The sequence below is a fragment of the Arvicola amphibius genome, chromosome 9 (genome assembly GCF_903992535.2).
Source record: "Arvicola amphibius chromosome 9, mArvAmp1.2, whole genome shotgun sequence".
Lineage (NCBI taxonomy): Eukaryota > Metazoa > Chordata > Mammalia > Rodentia > Cricetidae > Arvicola > Arvicola amphibius.
The window spans coordinates 72,946,262-72,958,318 of NC_052055.2; the positions used below are offsets into that span (position 1 = coordinate 72,946,262).

The 12,057-nt window shown below is 36.7% G+C and overlaps 2 protein-coding genes across 9 annotated transcripts in view; one reads left to right on the forward strand and one right to left on the reverse strand.

Moving 5' to 3' along the window:
* The window catches only part of Supt3h (SPT3 homolog, SAGA and STAGA complex component), a 367,984-nt gene that overhangs the window by 321,544 nt on the left and 34,383 nt on the right, over window positions 1–12,057 (reverse strand). Inside the window, exon 1 of one of the 7 annotated variants that reach the window (XM_038342158.2) lies at window positions 1,009–1,027. The exons of the other annotated variants lie outside the window; for them this stretch is intronic. The gene's annotated coding sequence lies outside the window, so the exon portion shown is untranslated. Of the gene's footprint in view, window positions 1–1,008; window positions 1,028–12,057 lie in introns of those variants that run through there. 7 annotated transcript variants of the gene reach the window in all.
* The window catches only part of Runx2 (RUNX family transcription factor 2), a 205,604-nt gene continuing 201,511 nt past the window's right edge, over window positions 7,965–12,057 (forward strand). Inside the window, exon 1 of one of the 2 annotated variants that reach the window (XM_038342148.1) lies at window positions 7,965–8,037. In XM_038342148.1, the coding sequence (XP_038198076.1) occupies window positions 7,980–8,037 (58 nt within the window). In that variant the 5' untranslated portion in view covers window positions 7,965–7,979. The remainder of the gene's footprint in view (window positions 8,038–12,057) is intronic. The other variant, XM_038342149.1, reaches the window with a different exon arrangement.

The following is a 12,057-nucleotide window of genomic DNA, read 5'->3' on the forward strand; positions in this document are numbered from 1 at the left end:
GGATGTTTTATATGCATGCACATCTGTGTCCCACATGCATACTTTTTATACCTATAGAGGCCAGAGAGAGTGTTGGATCCCGGGAACTAAGAGTTAAAGATGGTTGTGAACCTCGATGTGAGTGCTCAGAACCCGGCGATTGCAATTGCAGAAAGTGCCTTTCAAAGCTGAGCCATCAGTCTAGCTTTGCCATTTGAAACAGGTTCTGCCTATATAGTACATGCTGACTTTAAATTCTCTGATGCCCCTGTCTTAGCATGCCTGGTGTTCAGATTTATATCATCATGCCTAGCATGGATGAATGACCGTTTAGGGTATTCTTATATACTCCAGGAATGTCCAACTTAAACACAAAAGACACATCAGCAGCACAAGCCTGTTGTGTTCCACTACAGGTGTCCTCAAGTTTTTGCCTTATATGTAAGCTTTTCCATGAATAAAATTTAAGGATAAAGTCTTTCCATGAATAATATTTAAGAATAAAAGTTAAAACCATAAATTATTAAGTATAGCCCAATCTATTTCCATGCATCCATTTTTAATTTTATTGTTTCAAGACAAGGTTTCTCTGTATAGCACTGGCTGTCCTGGAAATGGCACTGTAGACCAGGCTGGCCTTGAACTCAGAGATCTGCCAGCCTCTGCTTCACAAGTGTTGGAACTAAATGTGTGAGTGCCCACCATACAGTTAATTTATTCTTTATATACCACACAAATGAATTTTCCAGCTATTTTATTTCAATTTTAAAACTAATTCCTAAGTCACTGAAACACAAAATGCTTTATGTTTCAGAAGTCACTGTTTAAGTAGAAAAATGCCATTCTATCCCTTTGCACAGATTCAACAGCCAACACTGACAAATTTTTATGTATGTATTTGTTCAAGTATGCTACTGACTCCATTCTAGTAATTCACCACGTACCTCTTTTAAGAATAAGGACTTTTTCTATATAAGTCATCTAAGTCAGTGGTAACACTGTGACAACCAAGCCTAACTCGCTACCTACCCTTCAGTAGCACTCGCTGGTACAGAGTCCATGCCCACATCTCCTCAAGCTGTCGGAAAGAGCTTGTACATGGCAGTCAATTGCGGTCCACAGATACGGTTAACATCTGAAAGATTAATACCAATCCTTTTTAAAGGACCTATCTGCATATAGAATGCTCTCATCTCTCTATTATACTTGTTCATGGAGAAAGCCACAGAGCAGTCTTCTTGCCAGGAAGTACATCAGTCTCAGCGGGGCAGGAATCAACTGCTTCTGCAAACTATGTTAGAAAAACAGGAACGAAACCGACTTATCGGAGAGAGGTAGAATTATCACAAACATATATTTAAATATACTCACTAATCAAGTAAAAAGTCTTGTGAATTGTTTTAATAGTTATTACAAATAATTACTATGAATACATATCCAAATACATCATTTTATTAAAAGAAACATTTTTGTGAAAGTCTAGAGTTTGCTACTGTTCATTAAAATTGTCAGTTTTTAAAGCTACAAATATTTCTCTTAAAAAAACATACTTTTAATTATAGTTTTTAGTTTTGAACAAAGCTTTAATCATCTCATAAAAGACTGGTAGCCTACAAATTGTTCCTACATATTTAGAAACTGACTTCTTTGGTAATTTATTTCAATGCTTAAACAACACTCTGTTTATAAGCAACATTCATTTTAAAATTTATTGTGAGAAATAGTAATTTTCCTAATATTAATATAATCAGAGATATAAATATTTTAATATTTCTAATTTTTTTAAATCTTCTAGTTCAAATAGAGTAATTTTTAACTACTAAAATGTCTGAGAAATTGAGATTTCCAGTGGGAATACTGTCAAATTTGTAAAAACAAAAGGATCTGTATTCCAGTGCTTCATATTCAATATTCTTTCTGTATTGTTAATTATGCCTGAACTCACCATAAATTATACATAAAGCTTAACAGAGACTTCAATCCACAATAGCCTTTTCTGAACCCAATGAAAAACCTATACACAGCAATGAAACTGGCATGCAGATAAAAGAACTGTCAAGACATGCACTCCTAAAATAACCCTACAATAACTATTCTAAGGCTGTGTGTGGTCTCACCCATATATTTTGGCAAGATGCACTTTCTCCGACCACAGTCAGATTCATCCAAAAGTAGTGGCACTGGAGAGCCTCTGTCTCACCTGTCAAACCTGAGGAACACTCTTCCAGAGACCACCATGGGTCCATGGAAAAAAGCCACACTGCAGCAGCTGTTATTGATAAGCATCCTCTAAGGGGGAAAACCTCCAAACAATTAAGCAAATCATCCTTAATAGAGATACAGACAATAACATCTACATCTAAATGCTGAGACGACAATATTGCACCAGTTCCAAAGCAAAACACTGCCATTTATATATACTGAAATATGCAGATGGGACCAACTGTAAGTGATACTGACAGCCTTTTATAGTTGTCTAATAAAATCTCTACATTATTTGCCAAATTAAAAACTTTATGTGCCCCAACCTCCTTTGTAAAATCTTAAATTTCATCTAAATTGTGAAGGTATTAAATTCATCAAAATTGCTGAATTTTGACAGCGGAGAGCTCAATAGCTGAAGATTTACAAATGGGAACACTAAATATATTTAAGCTGATCTTTTCATAAGATGCATTAATACCTTTTTAACCACATCATGTAACAGTTCAGTTTTGCTTTACCCGACTTCCTCAAGTCCTGGACTGAAAGGGGAAGATGTGGAACAATTACTCAAGAAAGAAGTATGCCTTGGTGGGACTGATTCAAGCCTTGACCACTGACAACAAAGGATAAAGCAGACTGCAAAAAGAAAAAAAAAATGCACCTGGCTCTATAAAAAATTTAGGTAAGCCAAACCATATCTAAAATTGTTATTTTTTTCCCTTGTAGTTGGCAAGACCTCTAACTAGTCAATACTGAAACAACTCAAGTAAACATGGGAACAGTGGCCTATGGGGTCTTTTCCAAGACGAGTGGCATAAAGTTCTCACTTTAGAATAATGTCACCTGCACTCAAGTCCTAAACCACAAGGACAAAGTGACAGCAAGACTCCCCTGTACTAGACTTCCCACATTTTCACTTACTGTGCAAGCACAGATGTTAGTTTCGCTTTTCCCTAGATACATTAACTAGCATAGCTAGGATATTATTTTTCTTCGGTTTGGTCAGAATCATGTTTGATATAAATTTTATTAAGTGGCAGTGTACGTAACATTGCATTGTGGGTAGTCGTTTCCTGCTTTAGTCTGGCCACATCCTCAGCTGTCATATGAGCATGTTTCCCACATTCTGTGTAAATTGTCCCCTTTAAAAAAAAAAATCTTACAAAAATGACAGAATTCAAAGATGAAGTGTTTTAATAATTACAAGAAAGATAAACACTTTATACAGGTACACTACTGAAGTGTACATCATCACACTTCAAAAATAATCCCAGAACAAAAGTGAGCCTCACAATCAAAGTGCTGATGTCCTGCAGAGCAATGCCCTTAATTGAATCAGTATAAAGCAAAGATTCAAGGAACAGATTAGAAGAAATAAAAAATCCCCACAAAGAAATGCCAATAGATCAAGACACAACAGTGTACACAGAGGACTGTATTTCAGACCCACCAGGTACTCATTAATGAGTACTAACATGACAACATTCCTTAATAAACATTTTACAAAGTTCTTAATATATAGAAATGTCAAAGCATGGGAAAAGAAAACAAAAAAGCCTGGAGTTGGAGTAGAGATAAAAAAGCAAGGGACAGAAATGGAGGTAGAGGAAGAAAAGGAGGGAGAAGAAGGGAGGGAGGGAGGGAGGGAGGGAGGGAGGGAGGGAGGGAGAGCAGGGAAGAGTAGACAATGATTTAAGAGATTCTCTTTGGATAGCCAATCTGCATATTATGCCATACTCAGAAAGACAGCTGCTAGCAATACACACATGAAATCAGTAACAAGAAAATTGTGGCAATGGGCTTTTTAAATATTACCTAATTTAAAAACTCATAACAAAGTACAAAATAATAGGCTGTACTCACAACTGAAAATGTATTACTGTTTTATATATAAAGACTTAGGAATTAATTTCTCATAACCATAATTTAAAATATAAAGCTATAATACTTTACAAGCACAGAAAAATTTTGTCTTTAATAAAAGTCTGATAAGTGCTAGCTAGATAAGTTTAAACAGCTAAGCATCAAATCTGAAAAAAAAAACTCCTCCCAAAAAAACCATAAATTACCAAATAAGTTAAAATAAATTAAGAAAGTTCCTAGCACAAGTTTAATAATCAGAAAATTTAAGTCAGGGTGGACATCTAGAGTTTGTTACTCTTTTTCTTACTGTTTTCAATTAAAAGAAGAGAAAAGCAGCAAATATGAGTCTAAATGATCCTTTTTAAAAAGATAGATATTGGCATGGTATTGATAAAGCAATTGTATTAAAACTCAAGCAGTAGTTGAGAAATAATTAACTCAAATGATAACAATAAAGAAATGAATAGCATATAAAACCTTACTATACTGTCATGTAAAAATTGATAATTTTGAAAAAATGCTAAATTGTAAAGTAATAAAGCAAGAAACCAATTTCATGACTTTTAAAAGACTGATTTCAAATCTAAAGCTGTACTTCATTGCTGTAGTACTACAATACAGAATTTACAGAGTAAACCTGAACTTGCTGCTTGCTTCAAGCAACTGCTAGCATACCCCAGACGGCCTGCATGCTAACGGATTTAAAAGTCTGCGATCTCCATCTCTGCACACACGCACGGCAGACATCTCTATACAGGAGCTCTCTCATGGCTTCACTACGCCAGGCTGGCTCTCCATCACCAGGACCATTTCTAATGAACTGCAGTCAGAATCAAAGGTGACACCACTCATCAGTGATGCTTTTGAATTTCTACAACAATGTACTATTCGCTCCTGAGAGAGGCCAACTTGAACTGGGAGAAGGGTACGTGGACAATAAGTACACAAATTTAAACCACAAGTGTAACTTCCCTTTTTTTAAATCCTGCCAGAATTTGATGAGCCTCCCACAGTATAGAGAAGCCATGTTTAGCAGTGTCTCCCCTAGACTTGTGGGAAGAGAGCTTGACACAAGCAGACAGGTTACCTGCAAACAGAGATCATGTAACTGGAAGACAGATGAGACAGTAGTAAAATTATCCAAATTCATTCAGGTAAATTTGAATAATAAAAGTGTATACACCTTAAGAAATATTTCAAGAAAAAATATTTTTGTAAAAAAATAGGGCTTAAAAGACCTGAACATTCTAAAAGAAAAGCATTTGTTTTTATAGATAGTTGCCACATATATATATACATATATATATGTATAGTTTTTCTAGACAGAGAAAATATCTTCAACTGCAAGTGCTGCTATTACATGTAAATATGAAATTAAGTTCAGAAATTCCACAAATTATGTGGATAAAACCCTCTTTTATTTACTTTGGATAACAGAGATAAAGATCACACTGGCACATTGTATTTATGAAAGAGGATAACAGAGTGACTTTTTTCTCCTCTGCATGAGTAATGACCCAAATGAAAACTTCAATGTAAAATCTGTTTTACAGTAAAGTATGCGTCTCGCCTCAAAATCAGACAACAGAATGTATTTCTGTGGTTTTGTCATTAAAGGTTCATTCTGGAAAAAAGTTCTAGACATTTGAGAAACAAGGGGTTAAAATCATTCCTATATCTTTCTAGTGTGTGTAGAAAAAAATTTAAAGAATCTTATGAACATGATTTCATAGATAAGTAACAAAGACAGATAGTGAGTTACGCTGGAATGAATAGACACGAGGGTATTTTACTTCTGTCACCTCGTGAGTCACTCCCTCTTGTCCCCATTGTATACCCCCCAAAATTTTTTGGGCTTCCCTGTCCCCACCCACCATTTCAGTCATCTATTTCATGCCACTCCTGGTTACCATCACACTAGAAAGAAATCTAACATGCAAATTCAGAGTGGCGTGGATAAATGGCAAAAAATGCCTAGGAAATTGGTCTGCTCGCCTTTATAATGTTTGTTGAAAAATCCTCCATCGCTCCCAACTGATGAAAACAGGAAGCTCTATTCATAAATGTGAAATTCACTGCCTATGATATATAATCATCCTAATAAGAAAATGAGCTCTATACATACATGTCCAAGAGGGCAAAAGAAGAGATAGTTTGCCAAAGATGGTTTCAATTTTCTTCTGAATCAGAATTAGCAAATCGAGACGACTAACATACTCTGTCTGTGCATTATTCCTTACTACACACAGCATTTTGTAATTTATTTCAAAGCTTCCATTATAAACAACAGAAAAAAAATACAGTTTCTTTTAACCCACTCTGTTCTGAGCTTGTAAAATGCAGTGCTGAACTGTAGAAGCTACTGAGAATTCCACTATATATGCAGAAGATCTGCAATCCAAAACCCTGTGAAAGTCAATGTGCAAGCTGACTAAAGAATTCCACAAAACACATTTCTGTGAAAGATAAATTCCAATCATACAGAAAACTAACATTATCCCAACAAACTATCCTGCAATTCTTAACATTTGTTTTTTTAAGATCTTCTAAGTAGCCATGAGATGATAGTAAAAATAACATAAATGATACTAATTACATTTAATCCTTATGGTAAGAGCCGCCACCTAATAAAAATCAACTAGACAGCCATGATTTAATATTTGTAAAGGAATCCCCAGGCTAACACTTTTGTGACAGCCAATTACAGTCAATCTCAGCAAGAAGTTTGCAAGCGGAGCTTTGGAAAGGTAAACTTTTTTACAATGAGTTACAGATTCACAAGTTTAGGAAGACAAGCAAAAGGCAAACAGAAGGGATCGGTCACCCTGGTAAACCTGAAGCAGCTCTGCATGTGATACAAGATGTAAATTACTGTAAATCAGCACTGTTGTTCAGAACGTCACAGGCTGGCTTGAGCCAATTTTGTTCACTTTTCCATAGACATAATAATGAAGGGAAAGGAGGGGGTAGAGAAAAGAGAAGAAAAAAGCAGAGGGAAGGCGGGAGTGGGGAGGTGGGAGAAAGGAAATCCTTAGCTGCAGAGTTCTGTTCTCCAAATGCTTAACCTTACAGGAGTGTGGGCTCCTTCAGCATTTGTATTCTATCCAAATCCTCATGAGTCACAAAAATTAAAAAGCTATATCCTTCTGGATGCCAGGAAGGCCTTACCACAAGCCTTTTGTCAGAGAGAGAGAGAGAGAGAGAGAGAGAGAGAGAGAGAGAGAGAGAGAGAGAGAGAGAGAGAGAGAGAGAGAGAGAGAGAGAGAGAGCAAGGAGGAGAGAGAAAGGGAACCCATAAGCAAAAAGACAGAAAGGGAGAGGAAGAGAGAAGAGAAAGGAGGGAGGGGTAAGAAGGAAAAAGATTGAGAAAGAGGGAGGGGGGAGAGAAAGCAAGGGGGAAAGCCACAGTGGTAGGCAGTCCCACTTTCCTTTGAGTACTGTGAGGTCACAAACCACATGATTCTGTCTCTCCAGTAATAGTGCTTGCAAAAAATAGGAGTTTTAAAGCTTTTGCTTTTTTGGATTGTGTGAATGCTTCATTCGCCTCACAAACAACCACAGAACCACAAGTGCGGTGCAAACTTTCTCCAGGAGGACAGCAAGAAGTCTTTGGTTTTTAAATGGTTAATCTCCGCAGGTCACTACCAGCCACCGAGACCAACCGAGTCAGTGAGTGCCCTAACCACAGTCTATGCAGTAATAGTAGGTCCTTCAAATATTTGCTCATTCTTTTCTGTTTTGTTTCCTTGCTTTTCACATGTTACCAGATACATAATTTCTTGACAGAAAAAAATAAATATAAAGTCTATGTACTCCGGGCATACTGTACAACTAAAACAAGGACTGGGTATGGTTTGTGTTTTCAGTCTAAGGCTGCAAGCAGTATTTACAAGAGAGGGCACAAGCTCTATCTGGAAGAAAAAGGAGGGACTATGGCATCAAACAGCCTCTTCAGCACAGTGACAGCATGCCAGCAGAACTTCTTCTGGGGTAAGTGTCACCATGTTTCCATCCTGTTCCCTATGAACCTGTTGAGCATAAAGGGCCGTCTTAGACGAGCTGCTGGCTTTCCTAGGTCATAGCATGTTAAAGATCATGAGGATGCTATTTTGTTGCACTACAAATTGAAAAATGAAATTGCTGTAAATATTTGCACTTGGCTTGTGTAACTAACTCTCAGGGTAAAGGCTTGAAATCGACAAAATTAAATGAGCTCATGTTAATCAAAATGTTTTTCAGAGTAACAGAAACAAAGATGTTAAAACAGTAAAAGCTTAATATCCTCATGAACTTCACTAGAATAAACTGGACGCTGAATTAATCTAAGTATTGTTAAGTTATTGACTCGGCAGTTCCCTATATTGAAACAAATTTTAAAAAGGAAGCAATTTTTACAAAACAGCAGACCACAGAATTATCGAAACATTATGGTCTAGCGTGTATGACACAGAAATAAAGCTGGAGGAAAGTTAACATTTAGAGCAGTTCCACTGAAAGAATTCTCTTTACTGTCTGAAACTGTGCCCTCAGATATCTCTCTTAGCTTGTTTCTAAAGTGTTTTCTGTGACTGAGACAGACATTCAGCTAGAACAGAAGCATTCTCAGGACATCGGAGCTGTTCTGAAAAGATCTCCAGTAGCTCAGGACACAGACTGTTTAAATCTTTTACTCTACATGAAACTACAATTTTCTAAATAATTCTAATTTTATATTTACATGCTATTAGTCCCACACAGAACTCATTGCAAACATACAGCAAACACTGAAAGCTCTAAGATTCTTCTGAGCACATTCTTAGACCTACCAAAATGAATACCGTTTTTTTAGTCTCATGAAAAATAAACTTCACAAGGATACCCTGAAGGATTTAAAAGAGCCATGCCGACGAAATCATGCTAGACTTTTAAAATAAAACAAACGTAATGCAGTCTCTTAATACTGAGTTTCCAGTGGGTGCTGATACAGATATGTAAATGACTTCAATCCTGACCAACTGTCATGGGATTTAGGAAAATGTTCACTTACATGATTCTCTTTATGATATCCAACATGTCCCAACTACACGGCAGATTTTAAAGACTGTCTTTTAGCCTTTAAAAAATCCTTTGCTTGTGTGTACCCATATAAACTTAGCTGCAGAATTTTCAAACTAGCGATTGGAGTTCCCATTACTCCTCCTCCTTCACACATCTTAACTGGCTCCTAGAAGAGGATCGTCCTAAGTTAAAGAGAAATAAGTCAACCTGAAAAGGGGAAAGGGGTTCTCTTAAAGGGTAAAGAAATATACTTCATGTTTTTATTTTTAAAATAAATGAAATTGTTGTAATGACTCCCATAGTAGCCAAAAGTAAGTCCACCTCAGTTGCAATGCAACAATCATAGATTCTTTTATAATTTTAATAGTGGGCATAAGCATTACATTAAAAATCTCTGCTTTAGGAAGCAGAGAGTAGCTACAACTAGATTGCACTATATCAGCACACTCCATATTATAAGTACAGTTCTCACAGGAGAAGAAGATTTGTTTTTAGTAACTAGGAGGCAAAAAAGGGGGTAAAAACAATGCTAAAGCTATTGTTATGAAGGATTACTCAGGCAGGCACAGTAAGCAATTAGGAACATTCAGCACTAGAGGCAGAACTGTCCCAAAGAAGACACTGTATGAACTTCTATCCTATAGGGGTGGCAGTGGGTCTTAATGACCATTCTAAATTAAAATTTCCAAGACCTGACCAAGTTTAAAAGACAATCAAAGTCATCTTCTTCAGCATGCAGTACCTTTTCACACTATAACCGGTCCTTCTCTTCTGGAAGGTGAGTCTCACCTTCCCTACCTACCCCTCCTCCAAACAATACCTTAGGAAAGGCTAGAGAGCTTAACGTGAACCTACTACACCAGACTAATTACAGGTGAGGGGTGGACAATCGTTCCAGGTTCTCATCACATCTCATGTCTCTCTGTTCCACTATGTATGTGAAGGCTAAAACCTCTTTTCACGGTTAAATTCTTATAGTGCTCAGCATAACCACCTAACGCAGTGTCCTAAGTGCATGTGCCAATTTTGTAGATGCTTACAGTTTGGGTAAGGGACAAGGCATGCACTTATGATTATCTCACCTCAGTCACGATGAGGGAAGGGGCGTAAGGGAACAGCAGACAGCGGGGAGAGCCCCAGTGTCCTTGATCTCTGCACTTTAATCAAGGTTTTCAATCTGTGTTACTTGAAATCATTACTTAATATGAATAAATCCTGTTGAAACAGCAGATTGACTCAACAAGTATCTCACCATTAGGGACTCGCTTGTGAAATCACATAAGTTAGCTGATTACATTTCTACACATAATCCTTCTAACAGACCAAAGTCACAGATAACACACAATGTGTAAACAGTCGTTTCCAAAACAATAGTTGTGGTCTATATCAACAATAATCATTTTGTAGTTTCAAGATTCCCTAGTGACCAAGTTTTTCAACTTGCTTCCCAAATAATAGAGATAAATTCGATAAACCAAAGAGAAGAACTAAAAAGAACGAACATGGCCAGCTACTCTAATATTTAGTAAAAGCTAAAAAACTGCCAAGTGATACCCAAAGAGACTACCATGTATTTTAATAAATGAATCCACTTTAGAAGGTTAATACAGATTTCACTTTTCAATAATAAAGATTCGCTTTGAAATGTAAATGGAATTTTAGAAAAAGATCCGTTAAGTCTGAATAAGCTTCCTGGTAGTTTCTAAAGCACGAAAAAGGCATGAAATATACACATTACATTATAATATATTTTAATTATTTTAATAAAAGAAAAATGATTTATTCAATTATATCCTTTAAGCTAATAATCACTGATGGTCGGACTTGCTTCAGTCAGTCTAAGTTGAACTCTGTAAGGTAGAAATGTTCCAGCTCATTAAGAGAAGACTGAATACTGAAATATACCATGGTTAAGCAAACTGGGGGGTGGGAGCTGACTCATGGAGGGGACTAAGATGTTATCAAGAACACAGAATTAATCTTTATTGAATAGAACCATTCACAAATCAAATCTCACTGTACTTCAATACTTTCAAGCAGTGCTAATCAATTACAAACCTTCTCTACTGCTTCAGAGCTCATGTGCTTTCAATTTTACACATTGGTGGTCCGCAAGTACTAGACTGGGTTAAGTTAAGACATTCTGTATCACAACTTTAAAAAAAAATATTCATCTAGAGGGCTTTCTTCCCACCCCTCAAGAGCTGCTTGCATGAAAACTGTGGTAATATTTTTATACTGTGCTTCCTTGTTAAAGCAAAAGGTTAGGGGTTACCCAAATACCTCAACTGTATATATATTAAAAAAAAGAAAAGGTAAGTATTCATATCAAAACTCCAATGGGACTGGATTCTTTATTTCTGCATTTCCGATGATTAATGAAGCCCCCGCGCACACTTAGAAACTGACAGCAGAACAAAGGGACATCTCAGAGTCCTCTCCACACCACATGTGTACCGACTTCCATGCTCTTTAAGACCCGTGCCAGGACACTAGTGTCCGGCACGTCTAGGGCAGCAGAAAGGCTGCGCAAGTTCATCACAGGCATTGAGACTGCAAATGCTATCAAGTCTTTAGAGACGTGTTTATATAAACGGTTCACTGAAACGGTAAACCTCTGCAGTGTCTTTCCAAAAATATTACATATGTGGCCAAATAAATGCCATCAATCCAAGGTGACAGAAATCCTATGGCAGAAGCTAAAACCATGGTTGTGACAATACATGACTATTTCTCACAGTTGGCCAGACCTGTCATTAAATGGACACAGGCCAACCCAATGCTAGTTTAGGCAGAGGCTTCCAAACAGGTTACCTTAATGGATTTTTTTCCTCTCCTATACCAATGAACCAAAGTTGTATAACTCAATTCAAGATTTAAAATAGGCAAAACCAAAACCAGCACTAAGCTCCTATATTAAAGAAAATAGTAAGCTCTAATACTTGATATTTTCTAAACAGTAAAATATTCTAA